This window comes from Propithecus coquereli, unplaced genomic scaffold (assembly GCF_000956105.1).
Source record: "Propithecus coquereli isolate 6110/MARCELLA unplaced genomic scaffold, Pcoq_1.0 Scaffold13, whole genome shotgun sequence".
Taxonomy (NCBI): domain Eukaryota; kingdom Metazoa; phylum Chordata; class Mammalia; order Primates; family Indriidae; genus Propithecus; species Propithecus coquereli.
In genome coordinates, this window is record NW_012137191.1 from 8,486,398 (window position 1) to 8,508,781 (window position 22,384).

Consider the following 22,384-nt stretch of genomic DNA (forward strand, 5'->3'; position numbering starts at 1 on the left):
CTGTACTGTCTAAACCACTTACATCTTGAGTAGAAAGATTAAAAGGTATATCTATGAAAAATAAAAGCAACTTTTTGAGAGATATATAGTATAAAAAGATATGGATGGAGACAACAAAAGGTTAAAAAGCAGGGAGTTGTATTTAAAGGATAGAATTTCTGTTAGATTTCTCTTTGCTAATATACGTATTTTTTGTTTGTAAGCAAAGTTGTCAAATGTTTAAAATAACTGGTTATAAAATGTTTTTTGCAAGCTCATAGTAACTTCAAATCAAAAAACCTACAACAGATACACAAAAAGTGAAAACAAGAAATTAAAACACACCACCAGAGAAAATCAGTTTTAACAAAGACAGGAATGAAGAAAGAAACCACAAGAGGACCACAAAACAACCAGAAATCAAATAACAACATAACAGTAGTAAGTCCTTACCTATCAATAATATCATTGAATGTGAATGAAGAAAACTCTCCAATCAAAAGACACAGAGTGGCTTAATGGATAAAGAAGAAAAAAAGAGCCAACTGTATGGTGTCTGCAAGAAACCCACTTCACCTGTAAAGACATACGGAGACTGAAAATAAAGGATGGAAAAAGATATTTCAGGCAAATGGAAACCAGAGGAGAGCAGGAGTAGCTATACTTCTAACAGATAGAATAGATTTCAAGATCAAAAATGTCAAAAGAGATAAAGAAGGTCATTACATAATTATAAAGGGGTAAATTCCACAAGAGGATACAAGTCTAAATATATATGCACCCAATCCTGCAGCACCTGGATATATAAAACAAATTTTATCAGAGATAAAGAGAGAGAGAGAGAGAGAGAGGGATCTCAATATAATAATTGTTGGAGACCTCACCACTCCCCTTCTAGCATTGGACAGATCATCCAAACAAAATCAACAATGAAACATTGGACTTAACCTGCACTGTAGATCAAATGGACCCAATAGATATTCACAGAATGTTTCATCCAACAGCTGCAGAATACCAGCTCTTCTCCTCAGCTCATGGATCATTCTCAAGGGATGATCATATGTCAAGTCACAAAATTAGTCTCAAAAAATTGAAAAAAAATTGCAATCACACCATTTTCTCTGACCACAATGGAATGAAATTAGAAATCATTAATAAGAGGAACATTGGAAAATACACAAACACATGTAAATTAAACAATATACTCCTTAATGACCAGCAGGTCAATGACAAGATTAAAAGGGAAATTCAAAAATTTCTCAAAACAAATGAAAGTTAAAACACAATATATCAAAACCTATGGAATACAGCAAAAGCAGTAATAAGAGGAAAATTTATGGTAGTAAGTGCCTACATCAAAAAAGTAGAAAGCTTCAAATAAACAACCTAATGATACATCCCAAAATACTAGAAGAACAACAGGAAACCAAACCCAAAATTAGAAGAAAAGACATAATAAAGATCTGAGCAGAAATAAATGAAACTAAAAATACAAAAGATAAACAAAACTAAAAGTTGGTTTTTTGAAAAGATGAACAAAATAGACACACCTTTAGCCATACTAAGAAAAAAAGAGACAAGACCCAAATAAATAAAATCAGAGATTAAGGAGGAGACATTACAATGGACACTGTGGAAATCCAAAGGATCATTAGAGACTACTATGAGCAACTATATGCCAATAACTTGGAAAACACAGAAGTAGATAAATTCCTAGGTACACACAACCTACCAAGACTGAACCAGGAACAAATCCAAAACCTGAATAAACTGATAACAAACATAATAAATGTGTGCAGAATCTTTAAGTTTCTATTTGGTTCATCTGGATAGAACTTAGCTAGGGTTTACTTTTTTTCATAAACCTTAACTTGCAAATATGAAATGAAAACCGTGTCTACTTAAATTGCCTTTTACTTATATGTTCAACAAATGGTTTCACCAAGAGAAATCTCAACCAGTAATGCATTTTGAGAAGTAAGTTATAATCTATTATATGGGATGTCTTATTTTGTAAATCAATATTTACTTTCGTTTCTAAATATATTTATCTTCTTAAAGCACCCAAGGAATTTCCGACTGTGAAGTTAGGGGATGGACCACAAAAACTGCCCTTACTTCTGATACCAACTGCAATTTTAGGGGTTCCAAGGCCACCCTCAGATTTGATAATTCACTGGGAAGATTCACAGAACTTACTAAAAGCTATTATACTCACAGGTATGGTTTATTACAGGGACAGGATACAAAACAAAATCAACCCAGAAAGGAAACGCATGGGACAGAGTCTAGGAAAGTAACAAAATTGAGTTTTCAGTCATCCTCTCCCATGGATTCATGGACAGGATTACTTTCCTGGCAATGATTGTTACAATTCACACAAAGTACTGTCAAACAGGGAAGCTGACCTGAGAGCTGGTGTCCGGGGTCTTTATTGGAGCTCCAGCACAGTGGCATGGTTGACTGCCCATATGGCTGATCCAGTTCCTAACTCCTTAGGAAGTTGAGCTGTTATTGCTTTACTCAAAGTCTCCACCCTAAATCACACTGTTACTTTCTAGCATGGCCCAAAGTTCCCAGGCAAATAAAGACACTCATCAGGCATGACATTCCAAGGGCTCAGAAATTACCTCCCAGAAGCCAAGGTCAAAAGCTGGACGTCTTTTTGGGCAAGATTAGATTCTTTACTGCACTGCACCTTACCCTGCTCTGTGTGGGGTCACTGCATTTAAAAAGTCCTGAACTTCTTCATCTTACTGAGCTTAACTGTTACATTATGATACTGATAAAAATAGGATTACATGTGGATTTTTATAATTAATGTGCTTCCAATACTGCTACACTTTGATTCATATTTGGAAAAAATCAACTTGAGACTTGAAACCACCCAAGATTCACAGCTCAAGCTTATTCTAATATTATCAGTATAGACTCTTCTTTTTCCATGTGTCAGTCTTCACCACTATGCCATATTTTTGCAAAATAACACTCAGTATAATCAATACATAATGGAATACCTTTCATTTAACATCAGGATAAAAATCTAGCCTTTTGAAAAACTATCAATGTATACACCTCAGATAATTATATTCCCTTCCATGAGTTGATCATTATACTTCAAGATTACTGATGGGCTCTCTTTGTGCTCTCCGAGGAAGCAAAAATAACTTCCTAAAACCTGCTAGAAATCTGAAGATTGCTGCTATTTAAACATTAGCTGTTGGTGTTTCTAAACTGCTATGCCTTAAATCACCTCTGTATCACAAACTATTGAGTCATGTGCCTATATATGAAAATGCAATACTGAATCATGTTTTTCTTAAAAGGCATGGAAACCTCTAACAATTTTACTTTGGGTTGTCAGATATCAGAATGCTCTCTGCTGTGTACTTTGTAGTATGTCCAAACAGGTGTCAATGTTACAGTATGAACATATAAAATCTGGACACAAAATAAATGTGTTAGAAACAAAATCTGTATTTTACAAATGAAAAATCCTGATATTTATGAAAAGAATCTTAGCAACATTAAAATTACTAACATAAATCACTTTTCCAATTTCAAACAATACTTTTATAAAAGAATTAAGACATCTTTTAATCATACAGAGAAAAATATATTCCTTTGAACTAATATAAACACCAACAAAAATTATTATCCACACAAAATAGAAGATATATTTTATCTAAAAATTAATGCTAGAATTTTTGAATGGGAATATAATATTGAAGAGAAGTATCTAATACATTTCTTGTAATGAAGACATGAAACAGATATTATTTGGTATTATTTTCTGCCTTAAAATCTTGGAGGAGAATATTTTTGCCAGAAGATGCACCTGCACTAAATTTTAAAATAAATGCAATAAGGAGGAAAGCAATTAAGCATATTTTTGCCCATAAATAAAAGCATATTATTATAATGCAAAGAATAATCACATAAGAATGATAGTAAGCTTTGAGATACTAAAGCTACTAAAGAAATAGCTATATAAAAACCAAATGCATAATATTAAAATGTTTAAAACAAACCATAAATATACTCTGAATACTTTCACCTTATACTTAGCTACATTTTCTCATTCTTTATTATGTTAATGAAATTCTGAACATTACTATTGCTTTTCAAGGTCAAATAAAATGCTACATCCTAGGCAGAGATTTTTAGAATATTAGTTGTTTTTAAGGATTTCCTGCCCCCCAGTGGTGTCTGCCTTAATATTTTCACTGCACCTTTCATTATTGCAAACAGAAATATCACTGCTACAAGTACATTTTGAAATTATAATACATTGTACGGCAGCATCTAATTTTTTTTCCATTGCAAGTTCACTGTCTGTTTGTACCGCTATATCATATCTTGCAACCTGCAGAATGCAGTTGTTACTGGTTTTGTTTTGCAATATGGGTGCTGAATTGCACTGAGACTGTGGAAACTGATCTGTATTATTTTTCATTGAGAATTGGTGAAAATTTTCATTCTGTTTGTGCATTTTGGCATTGTTTTTAACAACTCTATCACTTGAAAGTTTTGCCATCCTTTCTAGATAAAAATTATCAGTTATTTCTTTGGTTTCAATGGATATCCTATTTGAATCTTCAATTTGCTGTGATATTTGATCTTCATCTTCAGATACCTAAAGAAAATTAAATAATTTTGCTGTAAATATGGTTAAATTTTAAAAATTAATTTAAAAAAATTAATTCAGTCACTTCAAAGCAGATATTCTTAAGATTCACATTATAGAAAATTTTTAAATACAAAAGAGACTTTGGCAGGTTACAAATCAAAGCATCTATACCATCAAGAAGTCTTCAAACAATAATCTTGCACACGACCCAAGAGGTTATGAATTTTAAAAAAGCAAGAATAATAATAATCCTTATAATAACATACAAAAGAGCTAAAAAGGAAAAGGGAAATTTTGTCTTTTATCAGTGCCTATAATCATAGGGTACATCATCCCTCAACCCTTTCACACAGAAGAAATGATATGCAACACACTCTTCAACCAATTAAAAAGTGTGGAGTAGAACTAATACCTTTGAAGGAAACAGCTAATACATATAACTTGTTCAAATATTCATCCATTGATTCATTAAGTAAAAAAATCTATTTATAGACAAAATAAAAGTTAAATAGCAATACATATCTCAATTGTTACTTAAAAAAGTCAAACTTTAATAACCTTTAATAGGTCTAGATTTCAATTTTTTAACCTTGAAATTTTCAAATTCATAAAAATTTATCTTTTAATTACTGAATAAAAATATTCTTTATATAAAATGCTTATATAAAAGTATTGATTTTTCAAGCTAAAAAATGCAAAGTTAACATAAAAAAACTAAAAATTGAGTATATGTCTTAGCTGACTGGCATTGAAATAGCAAAACTAAGTGCAGGAAATAGCATTAAAATTGGCTGAGCAAAAACGAGAAAGCAAGCTCAAGGCATTTATTAATTCAAGAAACAAACATTCATTTAGCATCTACAGTGTGAGTGTAGTAGAATGGTTGCGACCCTCTTGGGGCACACATTCTAATGCGTAGAAATGACATTAGTCCAATAATCATACGTGTGGACATATAATTACAAACTGAGAAAAGTGTTATGAAGAACAAATATGAGGCACTTTGAGAGTGTAACTGGGGGGCCTAATTTAGATAGGGAAGCCAGACAGTGGCTTCTTGACTAAGAGACATATTTGAGCTGAGACCTAAGGGATGAATAAGAGTAAGGTAGAGTAAGCACAATGTATAAAAGCCCTGAAGCAGAAAAGGGGCTAACAAGCTAAGGGAAGTGAAATGTCAGTATGTTTGGAGAATACTAGAAGAAACTGGCAATGTTAGCCAGGGGCCAGATCACACAGGGCAAGTAGCCACTATAAGGAGTTTAGATGCTAAAGTAAAATAGGAATCCACTGAATAGTTACACATGGAAATAACACAATGCAATTTATGTTTTCAAAAGATTACGATGGTTGCTAACTAGAGAAGAAAGTGAGGCAAGCATGAAAGTAGACAAATCTCTCAGAAAACAACCACAACAGTTCAAGAACAAGATCATGGTAACCTAGAACAGGGTACTGATGACATAGGTTGAGAGAAGTAGGTAAATTTGAAATTTATTTTCGAGGTAGAATTGACTAGATAAAGTTATGGAATGAATGTGGTTGATGGATGTATATGAGACAGAGAAAGAAATGACAAAGTTAAGTGCTGAATTTCTGACATGAACACTTAGGTGGATAGGAAACGTATCTACTGATATGGGAAATATCAGAAAAATTTATTTGGGGGAGAAGATCAGGGGGTGTTCAGTTTGAGGTATGACGAGATGGAGATTTTTATGAAATATGCAAAATGACATGTTCAATAGGAAAGTGGACATCTAAATAAGGATCAGGGCTAAAGTCATAAAGTCGGGGAACTGTCCTCATCAGATAGCATAAAAAGTCATTGGAGTGTATAATACCATCATCTAGGGTTTAGAGTGTAGGTTAGCAGAAAAGAGGGCCATTTGTCAAACCCTAATCATTACAACATTTGTATAGGGGTATGGGTAGAGACAAAGTGGGCGAAGGCATAAAGTAGCATTCAGAGAGGTATAAAGGAAACCAAGATAGTGTGTTATCACAAAAGCAAAGAGATAAAAATGTTTTTAAAAAAATAATCATTTCTACAAATATTAGGAATCCTTATAAGATAAAGACTTAAAAGTATACGATGGGCTGGGCGCGGTGGCTCACGCCTGTAATCCTAGCACTCTGGGAGGCTGAGGCGGGCGGATCCTTTGAGCTTAGGAGTTTGAGACCAGCCTGAGCAAGAGCGAGACCTCGTCTCTACTAAAAATAGAAAAATTAGCCAGGCGTCGTAGCACGCACCTGTAGTCCCAGCTACTCGGGAGGCTGAGGCAGGAGGATTGCTTGAGCCCAGGAGTTTGAGGTTGCTGTGAGCTAAGCTGACGCCACGGCCCTCTAGCCCGGACAACAGAGCAAGACTGGCCAAAAAAAAAAAAAAAAAAAAGTATATGATGAATTTGGCAACACAGAAGTCACTGGCATCCTTAGCAATAGCAGTTTGGATGGAAAATTAGAGACAAAAGGCAGATAGAACGAAGATGGGAGAGTGAATGGAGAATTTCATTTAAACATGTGATTTAGCAGAAACGCAGCATTTCCACTCAGAACATAACATGTCACTCCAATTATTCAGATTTCAGTCTTCCAATAACATTTTACAGTTTTCTTCATTTAAGCCTGGAGACTTTCTTTTGGAATGTATTCTTAGTTGCTTTATGTTTCCAATTATTGTGAGTGAGTTCTTTTAAAAACCCTTTTAAGAGAAATGTAATTTATCTCTATTTTATATGTAACTATATATTTTATATAACATATGTTGTATGTGCATATACAGTTCAAACAACATGGGTTTGAACTGCATGAGTCCATTTATATGTGGATTCTTTTTCAATAAATATATTGGAAAATTTTTTGGAGATTTGCAACAACTTGCTGATGAACCGTGTAGCCTAGAAATAGCAAAAAAATAAATAAATAAGAAAAAGGTATGTCATGAATTCATAAAATACATGTAGATCCTATTCTATCATTTACCGCCATAAAATATGCACTAACTTATTATAAAAAGTTAAAATTTATCAAAAGTTACGTATATAAACAAGTTGAATAAGGCACTGTTCACAATGGAAAGAAATGTAAACACATGAATATGCAGTATAAATCATAACTGCATAAAACCATAGTACATACTGCACTACTGTAATAATTTCATAGTCACCTCCTGTTACTACTATAGTGAGCTCAAGTGTTGCAAGTATACACTGAAAACACCATGTGACAATAATCACCTCCACATGAGCAGTTTGTTTCTCCAGTAAATTGCGTATTGCACTAAAAAGTGATCGGTCACAGTTCTTATGTCTTTTTCTTTGTGTTTAGTGCAATGTCATGAATCTTGAATAATACCCGAGACCCATGTGAAGTGCCACTAGAAATGCTGGAAGTGCTCCCAAGAAGCAAAGTCATGACGTTAGAAGAAAAAGTTGAATGGCTTGATATGTACTATAGACTAAGGTCTGCAGCTACAACTACCCACCATTTCAAAATAATCCAGCCTAAGGAACATGCACAGAAAGACAAATATCGCATGTCCTCAATCACATGTGGGAACTAAAGAAGTTGGTAGAGTATAAAATGGAGGTAGAGTATAAAATGATAGATACCAGGGGCTGGGAAAAGTATGGGGATGGGAAGGGTGAAGAGATTTGGTTACTGCGTACAAACACACAGTTAGACAGAAGGAATACATTCTAATGTTCGATGAAGAGTAGGGTGGCCATAGCTAAAAACAATGTATTGTATATTTCCAGACAGCTAGTAGACAGGACTTGAAATGTTCCCAACACATAGAAATTATAAATAGTCAAGGTGATAGATACCCTAAATACACTGACTTGATCATTATACATTCTATGCATGTAACAAAATATCAAATGTACCTCATCATAAACATGTACAAATATTTATATCAATTACAAAAGAAAGAAAAGAAATAAAAGGTAAATCTAAGCATGCTTCTTTAGAGATGGATTATGAGCTGTATTCTTTCAGAGAATGGAACTACTTAACAAATAGATAACTATAATCTAGCATTGGGAATATGCTATTGAATGATATTTCTTACCTATTGTTCATAAGTACTTAGTATGATGTATTCATATATACATGTTTAAAAGGTAAATTTAAGCAAGATTCTTTAGAGAGGCATTATTTCCTATTTTCTTTGAGAATGAAACTGTTTAACAAATAGAGAACTCTGTAATCTAATGTTAAGAACATAGTATTGGAGGACATCTCTTCCCTTTCTTTCTAAGACCTCATTTGGATGGGTTTACATATATTCAATTTTAAAAGCTAAATATAAGCATAATTCTTCCCCAAAAAAAGAAAGAAAAGGGAATTTTTTTTTTTTTTTTGAGACAGAGTCTAACTCTGTTGCCCGGGCTAGAGTGCCGTGGCGTCAGCCTACCTCACAGCAACCTCAAACTCCTGGGCTCAAGCGATCCTTCTGCTTCAGCCTCCCGAGTAGCTGGGACTACAGGCATGTGCCACCATGCCCAGCTAATTTTTTATGTATATATATTTAGTTGTCCAGATCATTTCTTTTCATTTTTTTTTTTTTTTTTAGTAGAGATGGGGTCTCGCTCTTGCTCAGGCTGGTCTCAAACTCCTACCTTGAGTGATCCACCCAACTCAGCCTCCCAGAGTGCTAGGATTACAGGTGTGAGCCACCATGCCTGGCCAGAAAAGGGAATTTTTGAAGCCATCACTGCAGCTATGCCAGCAAGCATGAAAACCTTGCACTTTTTGCAGAATATACCTTTTTATCTTGTATTGATAATGCAGCCTTTATGTGGGTACAGGATTGCTATAAGAAAGGTATACCTATAGACTCTAAAATGATGCAAGAAAAAGTGAGGTCATTATATGGTAATTTAAAGCAAAAGGAAGGTGAAGGATCTAAAGCTGGAAAATTTAAGCCATCAAAGTATGGTTTGATAATTTTAGAAAGAGGTTTGGCTTAAAAAACGTCAAGATAACAGGAGGAACAGCTTCTGCTGACCAAGAGGCAGCAGATGAGTTTCCAAATGCCATTAAGAAAATCTCTGAGTCACAGGCTCAGTGGCTCACACCTGTAATTCTAGCACTCTGGAAGGCTGAGGCAGGAGGATCACTAGAGCCCAGGAGTTTGAGGTTGCAGTGAACTATGAAGGCACTATGGCACTCTAGCCCAGGCGACACAACGAGACTGTCTCCAAAAAACAAACGAACAACAACAAAAAAAGAAAATCACTAAGGATATTTGCTTAAACAGGTTTTTAATGCAGATGAAAGTGCCCTATTCTGGGCGAAAAAATGCCACTAAGGACATTTATTACTAAGGAAGAGAAGCAAGTACCAGGACTTAAGGCAGGAAGGGATAGGTTAACTCCATTGTTTTGCACAAATGTAGTTAGGTTTATGACCAGGACAGCCCTTATTTATAAAGCTGATAACCCTCTCCCCAACCCTTTGAAGGGCAAAGATAAATACCAGCTGCCAGTCTTTTGGTTGTACAAGAAGGCTTGGACAATGAGAACCCCTTTCCTGGATTGGTTCCATCAATGCTTTCTCTCTGAAGTCAGAAGTACCTTGCCGGTAAGGGATTGCTTTTTAAAGTACTTTTGATATTGGACAATGACCCTGGCTACCCAACCCCATGAGTTCAACACCAAAGGCATCAAAGTGGTCTGCTTGCCCCCAAATGCATCATTTCTGATTCAGCCTCTAGATTAAGGGGTCATAAAGGCCTATAAGGCTCATTGCACACAGTACTCTATGGAAAGGATTATCAATGCTATCGAAGAGACCCCCCCTACCCCCAGAAAGAATAAGTCTGAAAGGATCACACTATTAGAGATGCAACTGTTGTTACAGAGAAGCTGTGAAAGCCATCAAGCCTTAGGCAACAAATTCCTGCTAGAGAAAAACTGTGTCCAGATGTTGCACATGACTTCACAGGATTTATGACAGAGCTAGACAAGGAAATCATGAAAGGGATTGTAGATATGGCAGAAAAGGTGAGGAGTGAAGGGTTTCAAGATATGGATCTCTAAATTAATACAGCATATATTAATAAGTAAAACAAGCATAACTTACCACTAGGTCTGAACTAGAGCTGAAACAACTATTTGTTGTCCTTGGAGAGTAACCAGTAGACTGACTACTTAGTGAAGAATCAAGACCTGAAAATAAAGGTTTAATTCATGAAGCATGGTATTTATTATTACTCTACAAAATATACACAGGCAGAGGATATCTGCTAGTAAAATAAGCTTATCTAACATAACACACAGCCCTTTAAAATGGGCCAAAATTAATTAAAATTTTGGGTAGTTAGAACTTTGCATTCCTGACAGGGTATACAGATTTATTCTACCCTTAAAAGATTTATAAGTAAAAAATATATAACACAAGGGAAGAAAGAAAAATAGAGAAAATTGGATTGATTTTTCCAATATATGAAACATTTTTTATGAACAAATAATTTAAAGTGTCAGCCTGCAGGAAGGAAGAATAAACCAAGTTTATTAAGTCCCAAGGCATCAGATATTTGCTAATCTAATAAATGAAACTTTATTGTGCAATCAAAACTGTATTCAAAATACCTATTCAAATTATCCAATATGATATCTGTTTGTTATGTGCTTAAAATGTTATTTTATGATTGCAAGTTTAAAAATGGACCTGGAAAGTAGGTTGTGACTCCCTACCATGCATAAACACTAAAGAACAACAATAGCTTCAACAGGTCCTATACCCTTGTTTAGGAAAGTGGGCCTGCTATCAAGAAAAGCAAAGTCCACAGAATGTGAAACAACACATACCGTGTTATATGCCCTCCTATATGCAATAAACCATGAACACTATCTATTCATGCCTTGGGTGAGGACTGATGCTCTCTGTAACAGAATCTAACTTCTGTCAGCTGAGAGGCAGAGAGAACTCAGCTGAACTCTGATACCCCTATCTCATCATTCTATGAGTAAATTCATACCCACACAAAGCAGTTTCTCTCTGACAGCAGAATGCAGAACGTAGAAAAGTGAAGGGTAGGGATATTATTACTAACAAACAACATAATTTAAGGGCATTCCTCTCCTGCCCCAACCCCTATAAAGTTCATTCAGTCCACAGGCACTGCAAACCCACAGTCATCAGGAGGAAAGAAAAATGTCTCTTGAATGAATATCTCACCTTTAACAGTGCAGGAAAGGATATGCTGAAGAAAATGTAAATCCAATTCAAGTCAACACTTATTGAGTAACTAATTAATGTAAGGCACTGTGATAGTTATTAGGGATACATGGCCACAACCCTCAAAGTGTTCAGAATCTTGTAGTAGAGAAAGACATAAATTGTTTAAAAAGCACACAAAATAAAAATATGACAATAGGAGTCATAGAAGGTGCAAAAGTAGCAGGGAGCTAAACGTGATGAGCTCTAGAGAGAGAGGGAGAGAGATGTGGTGAAGATTTATAAAGAGAACATGAGTATAGAGAGTAGGTTTTGAATGATGAATAAACATTTTTCATAGAGACAAGATGAAAAACTAGCATATGGGATAGAGGGAAAACAACGTGTAAATATTCCTAAATATTAAAGGAAGTTGCATTTTAGATTGTCCACTAAGGCATCCAGCTAACAATGGATTAAAGAAGGGTGAGACTGGATTAAATCAGTGTAGAAGATTAACTGAATAATCTGCAATAAAGCATTAAAATTGGGATGGAGAAAAGGCAAAGATTCGAATTTCAAGAAAGCTTTCAAATAGCCTCAATTTTTGCATGTATGTAGCTTTTAAAATTTTTGTGAATCTGATATAACAATACCAAAATCTGATAAAGACTGCACACAGATATAAACACACTCTAACTTATGAACATCAAGGCAAAAATATAATAAACATATTAAAATTTTTTAGAAGAATAAAATAGAATAGCAAACAGAATCATAATATAATCATGACTTGGTGGGATTCATTATAGGAATGCTAAGATGGTCCAAATCACAAAATGCATTAGTAAAATTCACCTTTTTAAAAGATCTATATCAAAATGAGGTATCGGGCTGCATGCAGTGGCTCACGCCTGTAATCTAGCACTCTGGGAGGCTGAGGTGGGAGGACATCTTGAGCTCAGGAGTTCAAGACCAGCCTGAGCAAGAGCAAGAGCCCATCTCTACTAAGAATGGAAAAAATTAGCCTGGTGTGGCAGCATGCTTCTGTAGTCTCTGCTACTCAGGAGGCTGAGGCAGGAGGATTGCTTGAGCCCAGGAGTCTGAGGTTGCTGTGAGCTAGGCTGATGCCACGGCACTCTAGCCTGGGCAACAGAATGAGACTCTGTCTCCAAAAAAAGAAAAGAGGTATCACCTCACACCTGTTAGGGTGGTCACTATCAAAAAAACCCAGAAAATAATAAATTGAGGATGTGAAGAGAAGGAAACCCTTATCCATTGTTGGTGGGAACATATATTAGTATAACCACTATGGAAAATAGTATGGAGGTTACTCAAGAAATTAAAAATAAAATTACCATATATCTAGCAATATTATTTCTGGGTATATATCCAAAAGACTTGCAAAGATCTAGAAGATATGTGCATATTTATGTTCATTGCACCATTATTCACAATAGCCAAAAGGTGGAAGCAATCTAAGTATCCACCAATGAAGAAAATGTGAAAAACTGATACAATGGAATACTATTCAGCATTAAAAAAGAAGGAAATCTTGATATAGGTTACAATGTGAATGAACCTTAAGGACATTATGCTAAGTGAAACAAGCCAGTCACAAAAACACAAATACTGCATGATTTCACGTGAGGTATATAACTGGAAAATAGAAAATAAAATAGTGGTTGCCAGGGGCTGGGTGCAGTGGGAAGTAGGGAATTGTTGCTTGGTGGATATAGAGGCAGGATGGGGGAGGAAGGGTTCTGTGGATCTGCTGCACAACAATGTGTGTGTGGTTGACAATACTGTACTGCATACCTGGAAATTGTGGGAGGGTGAATTTTATGTTACGTGATTTTTTGTCACATTAATAAAAAAAGATCCATTAATAAAAATGAATAATCATTCCCACGGATGCCAAGAAACACTCTTCCCCAGATTTCCAAAAATCATCTCACAAAAAGATTCTTTGTAAAATGATGAACACACATGAGCTTAAACCCAAAATCCAGAATCGCACTTAATGTTGAAACACAGGACATATTCACAATAAAGAAGAAAAGAAAAGGGAAAGAAAGGAAAGAAAGAAAAGAAGAAAGGAAGAAAGAAAGAAAGAGAAAGAAAAGAAAGAGTATAGATAAATCTAACAAGGAACATGCAGAATCTATTTGAGGAAAACTTAAGGAAAGTGCTTAAAGGTGTTTTAAGCAACTACTAAAGATAAATAACTAGACTGAATTAATGGAAAGACATTCCATGTTCTTAGATGGGCATACTCAACATCATTAGGATAACAATTCACACTAAATTAATATATACATTTAACAGTTTCCTAATAAAAATTAAAACTTTTATTTTGGGGTTTGGTAAGTTGATTTTAAAGTTTATATGGAAAAAAAAATCAAGAATAGCCAGTAAAAACTTTACAATCATGGCTCACTGCAGCCTAAAACTCCCGGGCTCAAGGGAGCCTCCTGCCTCAGCCTCCCAAGTAGCTAGGACTACAGACATATACCACTATGCTCAGCAAATTTTTGATCTTTCGTAGAGATGGGGGTCTTGCAATGTTGCCCAAGCTGGTCTCAAACTCCTGGCCTCAAGCAATCCTCCCACCTTGGCCTCCCAAAGTGCCAGGATTACAGGTGTGAGCCACCACACCTGGCCTAGTAAAAACTTTTTAAAAAGTGCAAAGAGGGGTATAACTCTTCAAGAAATTAGTGTATGGTACTGGCACATGAAGATTAGGAAAGACCAATGGAACAGTTAAGAAAGTCCCAAAACAGATCAGATACATATAGAAAGTTAGTGTATAAAAAAAGATAGTATCACAAATACCTAGGTAAAAGATGTATTTTAAAAACTTGGATTGATAGAAACCTCACACTTTAAGTCAAGATAAACTCCAAATAAAGGCCTCAGTGTAAACATATAAAATCATACTAATATTAAAAGAAAATATGGTGAATTCATGTATAACTTGGGAGTATGGAGAATCTTTCTAATTAAATCCAGAAATAATAAAAGATTGATAAATTAAACTCCATAAAAATGGTAAGCCTTTTGCAAAGCAAGAGACACTATAAACAAAGGAAAAACAAAATAAATAAAAAACCAATATTAAACTAGAAGAAAACATTTGTTACTTATGTCACAAAACCTAGGTCTCTTTAATATATAAAGAGATCTTAAATATCAAGAAACAAAGGCCAAAAAGTAAATGGGTCAAAAATATGAATGAAGAGTTCACAGAAAAAGAAATGCAAATAGCCACTGAATATTGTTAAAAGATGCTCAACTTCACCTACATAGAAGTACAAACTAAAACTTCTATCTATCCATACATCTATGTAAAATTTACAAAAACTCTAAAGTTTAACCACAATCTGTGTTAGTGAGGCTGTCGAATAAAATGGACATTGCTGGTGGAAGTGTCAAATGGTGAAGCAAGGAACTGCGCCGTATATATCAAAATTCAAATTTGGCAATGTCTATTAAATACCAGTTTATCTCCCCTTTAACTCAGTAATCCCACTCCTAGAAATTACCCCAAATCACCTCCACAAATTAGAAACATATGCACACATTCATTTACTTTACATTTTTAATAATACTGGAAAAAGCCCAAATGTCCATCACTGATTGAATAAACTATGGTCCATGCACATAATGGATTATTAAATAGTTATAAAGGATGAATAACTAGTGCTAACATGGAAGAATATATAGGATATTTTATTAACTGAATTCACTTAATTTATAAAATATCCTACATTACATTTAGAGTGAAAAATGCAAGGACTAACACTCATGGGGATGTGTGGGTTTAACTATTTTTAGGCTTTATTTTTGAAAAAAACAGCACAGAATGGTAAATCATAAATCAACAAAAAATACTCATATGTGGCAGAAGGAAATAGGGCAGGGAGGATATGGATAGAAACCAGACTAGTGAGAATAGTGTTATACATATTAAAAAAAAATTAAATCAAAAAGAAAAAAGTGTCTAGGTATCCTAGCAGACTAGATAACATGAAGAACCAATCTAGCACAGAATACCTAAAAAGTGCCAGATAAATATGAAACTTTGTCCACAAAAAGATAATACGGAATGAAAAGACCACTTAAATATGAAGTATTTGCTACACACAAGCCCACAAGCAATTGGTATTCAGGATACATAGAAGATATATAGGATATAGACACATAAAAGACACATCCCATAAGGAAAATCAGACTTCAAAAAGAAACATGGGCAAAAGACATGAAAGGCATTTCACGGATGAAACAATGGATGGCCAATTTACCTAATTAGTAATAAAGGAAATATAAATTAAAATTAAAACTGCAGTAAGATATCAGATTACCAACAATGATAAAAACTGACACAGTGTTGGCGAAAACATGTAGCAACTAAGATTCTTACCCTTTGCTAGTGGGAGTTTAAACTGACACAACCACTTTAGAAAATAATTTTGCCTTATCTTGAAGAGGTGAAGATATGCATATCATATGAGCTAGCAATTCCACTCCTAGAAATATATCCTAGGGGAACTTTTTATACATGTGTGCAAGAAGAAACATCAAGAATGTTAAAAGTAACATGTTTTTATAGTAATATATTCAAAATAACCTAAATATCCTTTGCCAGAAGAAGCATAAATGAATTGTGGTATTTTCACATAATAGAATACTGTATAGCAGTAAAAATAATAATAATAATGAAACCTACTAGAGCCACAAGTATCAAAGTGGATGAACCTCATAATATTGGGTGAAAAAAAGCAAGCTGTAGAAAAATATATAGAGTTTGCTTCAGTATGCAGAAAGTTCAAAATCAAGTAATGGAAAAGTCAGCGTGTGGTATCACAAAAAACAAATTCGGGATAATAGTTACCTCTAGAGGGCAGGATAGAAAATACAATTGAGTAAATCTTAAAAAGTATTAAGTATTATTTATTTCTTAACCTACACAGTACAAAGGTTATCTGTTTTATTATTATTTGCTTAACTGTAAATACATTATATATACTCATGTATATTTTATAAAATATAAAAGTAATTTTAAAGAGTAAATTGCATTCCTATTCTATTCTAAAATATCTCTGAAATATACATTTACTGGCAAAAATCTAACAAAAACTAAAAATTTAACTGATTTATATTTGTTAGTTTTTTAAAAAGAATAAAACTCATTTATACAGTTACACTGACACATTTTCTTAGTAGATGTTGGCCTGCCCTTTAAAGAACATGTTCCTCCTTCTTCCATCAGAATCTAGAAGAAAATCAAAATTTTAACAATTCCCAAATATACATAATAATATTCACTTATATCAACCTTATCAACAACACCATTTTATAGTACTTTTCCTTTACTTTAATTCAACACATATAAAAGACAAAGAAAAACTAGCCTGTGGTGAACAATATAAATGAAATTTAAATTGGTTTAGAAACAGCAAGCAACAGAATAGACACTAGCCTAGAAATGAATTACTAACAAAAAGGAAAGGCTTCAGGTAATCATAGTAAATGCAGTTGAAAAAAAAGCAAGTTATTGAGGCAATTTGGGGATTTGTTCTGTTATTTTTTCTAATTTCTTAGGTTGGATATCAGTCATTTTTTTTTAAATAATAAAAGCTCTTAGAGGTATAAATTTTCTATAGAATATATCACTGGATTTGGTTCTCATCACTTTCTATGTAACTTATTTTCATTTCCTTTCTTTAAAAAAAAAAGAAGAGAGGTTAAGTATCTCTTCTTTGTTGATTTCAAATTTTATTAAATTTTGATTAGAGAATGTGGCTATGAATCTCTTCTTTGAAAAAATTTCTTAGATTTTCTTTATGGCTTATTGCATGAATTGTTTGCAAATGTACCATGGACTTACAGAAAATATTTTCTATATATTCTCTGTTTGTGGGATATACAGTTTTAGATAGACAGCTAAGGTAAAGGAGAAACTACCTAGCTGTCTGCCAAACCTGATTCCCTTTCCTGTATGTTAGACATACAGCTAGACTCCATTTCCTAGCCTCCCTTGAACTTGGTTTGGACATATGATTTAAGTTCTGGTCATGGGCAGAAGTAATGTAAACTACTGTCAGTCCTGGCCCACAAAAATCTTCTCCACAATCCTCCACTTCCTTTTCCCTTCTGCTATATGGTAACGATACATACTACAAAGATAGAAGGCACCAGTTGAAGACAGCACAGTCTCCACCAGTTTGGTGCCCTAAATAACTACATGGAGCAGAGGCCCTTCCCTAATCCCACTATTTTATCATTTAAAAGTCTTTTCTGTTCAACTCTTGACACATTCAAGCCCCAAATTTGCACCAAGAACACAAATCTGGGAAAGCTATACAGACCCCAAGTCAGGCACGCACTCCAATACCTACTTCAGATCTGTTCATGAAGAATAGCAAAGAAAATCCTCCCAAAATAAAAGAAACTATTATTCACAGAGCTGCCCTCATCCTCCAGGACAGCAAGCCTTCGCAATGCTTGCCCAGCAGGATTTTGCACTTGCTATGGATCTGTAACGCTGTATCTCCCTGTTCTCTTTTCCAAATGGGCTTTCAGTTGCATTTATATTGCCTGCTTGACTACCTATATATGTTTTCTTAATGTATATATCTTTTGCTTTTTATTTTCAACCTTTATTATATTCTATATATGTTTATTGTAAAATACATAGATTTTTTTCCTTCACAATATGATATTCTTTGAATTTTGAAAAGTCAACCCCCTATTTACTGTATTAAGTGCTAAACAGGTTTCATTTTTATACTTTATGTAGAGCTCCTATTTCATTTTTCCCACTTTGATCAGGTTTCCTAGTGTGACATCACCACTTCCTTTGAATTTTGAAGTTCTCTCATTTGTTTCCATTTCTCTAGTGATTACCTCCCCATTTTTAACAATCTTATTTAAACTTTGTTCCTCTACTACTGCTTTAAAATTAAGTAATGATACTCCTCCCTCCAAAACCTTGTTCTTTCCTATTCTCTTCCATCCTCAACAGAAGGATCTTAGGGATACTACTACTTCCCCATCAAAGAGGTTTGTTTTGTTTTGTTTGTTTTAGCTCTTAAGTTTTCTATAACCTGTTGGTAATTCCTTTTTTGGGAGGATACCTCTATATTATTCATATTTGGGAAAATGAGTTTTTTAAAGGAGTAATAGGACAGCATCCAACATTATTAACTACATTCCCCTCCTGGAAAGTTTCTCCTTTTGTCTTTCCTATGACACCATTCTCCTAGTATTCCTCAACCCTCTATAGTAGCTCATTTTCAGTCTCTTTCTGGCTTCTCTTCTACTGCACACCCTCCAACATGAAATGTGGCTTCTCAGGAACCTGTCAACAGTTGTACTTGTTCTATACACTTTTCTCTGGAGAAACATATACATGGATGTATTCGATTACCACCTACTAAATAAGACTGAAAATCTCTTCTGACCGCAAGCCCTGTATATATAAAAGCCTACTATATACAACCTCATATAACCACAGATTTTTCAGAGACCCTCAGTTGAGCTCAACAAGTCAAACTTAACTCATCTTCTCTCAGAAATCCGCTCCTCTGAGGAGGAGGTATTGTTTTTTTAAAAAGTACATCACAAAATATATAATGCTCAAATACAATTATTTCCCTCTCATGTAATAAGCTAAAGTGAGTGTTCCTGGTAAGTAGGAAATTTTCTTCCATGTAGTGATTCGAAGATCTGATCCTTTCCATCTTGTGGCTCTACCAGCCCTTAGGGCCTCATTTCCATCTAGCCATCAGAAGAAAGATTGCACAGAAAAAGAATTCTCACTTCTTACAAGCCTTGACCTAAAAACGACGCACATCACTTCTGCTAACAACTCATTAGTGAGATCTAGCCATATGGCCACATGTACATGGTTGGATGATTAGGAAATACGTTCCTTGGCTGGGAAACCATTTCACAGGGGCAGCTGTCTTCTAAAAGAGACGGTACATGGAATTTTGGTGGACAGTTACCCTTTCCTGACATCTCCTCCTATGTCTTCAGTCTTGGTGAATAGCATTATCTCGTCAATAACTCATTTACTCAAATCATAAATCCAGATCTTCCTTGATCAATTTCTTCCTTCTCCCCTAACTAATTACCAATCACCAAGTCCTATCAAATCTAAATCTAAATATTCTCTGCCTTTGCCTTCATCCTACTACCACTGCCCAACTTCAAATCCTCATTATTTCTTCCCTGTCTTGAGATTTTGCTTATCAAATCTCTCTTCACTGTTGACAGAGTCGATTTTTTAATGCTCAAACTTCCTCACACTTCTCTAAAATTTTTTTTAGTGGATCTGTTTGGTGATAGGAAATTAAACTGCTATATATTGTTCAAGGTCATTTATGACCTGGCCCTTTATACTGTTCAGAATTATTTCATGCTATTCCTGCACCCCTTGTAATTTATGCTATAAACAGTAGCAATAACAATAACTAGAATGAAACAAGATACACAAGGTTTCTAAAACAAGCTAAATTCTCTCACATTTGAGTTTCTATTTATGTTGCTCCTTTTTCCCAGACAGTGTGTCCATTTGGTAAACATATTAATTGATATTGTGCTCAAAAGTTATCTCCTCTATCTTCCTCCTGACTACATGTGAAACTTACAAGTGTCTTTTACTAATCTTCCACTTCCCTTTGTACAAACTTTAGTTGGAGCAATTTATTTAAATGCATTAGATTTTTTTCTGTTTCTGACTAGCTGCTAGATGAAAGCTTCTTAAAGATAGGGTCCACGTCCTTTCATCTCTGCAGAGTCTAGTGTATAGCAGAATGTAATCTTCTTGAGAACAATGACTTTATCTTTTCACCATTTTATCCCTGGTATCTAGCATATAGGAGACACTCATTAAGTGTCTATTAAATGAATTTATAGTATGTGCTCAATGCATATTTATTGAAAAAAAAAGGAGAAAATGGTATAATTGAAAATATTCAGTCAGATAAGGTAGTAGTTTGAATCCTGGCTCAAGAGTGTGACCTTCAACAAGTTATTTAATCTTTCTAAACTTCAGTCTCTTTTGCTGTGAAGACTTTACAAGATCAGACATTTGCAGATTATAGATAAAGTACACAAAGTTCTTGGCACGCCCTTATTATGAGGAGGAAGTGTAACATTACATAAGCAACGTTTATAGATGTTTCAATAGTCTGGTGAATATATAATTATGTTCACCAGTAGCACATTGAAACCTAAAGCATTTTCCTCTCGGAAAAAATTTTATAATACAGAAAGTATTGAAAACATCGATACTAATCAACGCTAATCTAGATTCATTTGTCTCAAACAAAGCACATTACAGTTTCTGAAAAGGTATTTTTATTTCAAGATCTAAGCTATAATTTCCCCGGAATAAGAAATATAAGAAAAAGAGTTTACCTAAAAAGAAACTTATGAATAAAAGTAAACCTTAAATCAAAGTATATTATAAATATTAAAATATGACATAATATATACTGACTTAATTGGAAAGATAATGTGTGAATGTGCTTTACCTCGCCAAGTCCGAAGTCCCACGATTGCTTAGAGTGCAATTCTTCCAAAGGGATATTACCCCTAAGGGTTTTAAATAAGACAGTATTAAAATTTGCTTTATTCCCTCTGAAAATTATTGTTCTTGGCTTCAAATCAGAATTATATAGGAAGCTTTTTTAAAAACTCAGAAACTCCACACCAAGGAGCCTATTTATGATGTGTAGGTCAAACTTGGTATTTTGTAGTTTAAAATCATCCCCTCAAGTTAATTTGGATCTGTAGCCAGGTTTAGGAACCATATTCTAAATCACTGTCATGAAGTACATTTTAAAACTCTAGGCCTAACATGATGCTTTTCACTCTTAAGTTTCTGGATATTTGGAGATTTAACAAAAGAACCTAAAAAATTTGTTAATTTTATGAAATAAGCTGTGAGTCTATGTTTTAATTAATCTGTATGTGCCAATCTCATAAAAATGGCATTTATATGTTCATTTTATCAATAGGTATTTTTAATATTTCCATAAGAAATCAATTCCAGAATAAAAATGTATTCTAGCTCATAATTGCCAATCCCAAAGATTTGGCTAAATTACAGTTATTACCAAGAAAGTTAGGACTATTCAGAAACTGCTAATTAAAATAAAGTTTTCTTTAATTACCTGTAACACAGAAGAACCAGTAAGACAACCCCCAAACTCTGAGGAATACATTAAATATCAACCCATAATGGATGAGTTTAAAAATCACCTAAATATAGAACATTTTATACAGCAGCAACAAGAAAAGAAAGCAAAATCTGGTGGATTCTAATTGTTTTCATATAGAAAAAAAATGTATCAGTGGTGGGATGGAAGAAATGGCAATCTTTTTTCTCCTTTCAATGTCTTTGAGCACATTAATGAAATGGTAATCTTGAACATAGAGAAAACCAGGAGTTTCTCTGAGAGGGAAATGTTGGCAATGGGACAAGTACTCTATCCCTAGAATGTACACTGTCCTGTAAACTGCTGATATGCTTGTTTACTCCACTAACATGAATTCTATTACTCCTTGTTCTCATTCCATACTCAAGCAAGTAAC

At 34.2% G+C, this 22,384-nt stretch overlaps 1 protein-coding gene across 1 annotated transcript in view; it reads right to left on the reverse strand.

Moving 5' to 3' along the window:
• Positions 1 to 4,150: 4,150 nt before the first annotated feature.
• The window catches only part of LOC105805537 (chromosome unknown open reading frame, human C12orf40), a 44,891-nt gene continuing 26,657 nt past the window's right edge, over positions 4,151 to 22,384 (reverse strand). The window contains exons 9-12 of the mRNA XM_012638445.1: positions 21,322 to 21,382; positions 16,988 to 17,051; positions 10,703 to 10,785; positions 4,151 to 4,615 (exon numbers count right to left, since the gene is read on the reverse strand). Coding sequence (XP_012493899.1) covers positions 4,151 to 4,615; positions 10,703 to 10,785; positions 16,988 to 17,051; positions 21,322 to 21,382 — 673 coding nt within the window. The remainder of the gene's footprint in view (positions 4,616 to 10,702; positions 10,786 to 16,987; positions 17,052 to 21,321; positions 21,383 to 22,384) is intronic.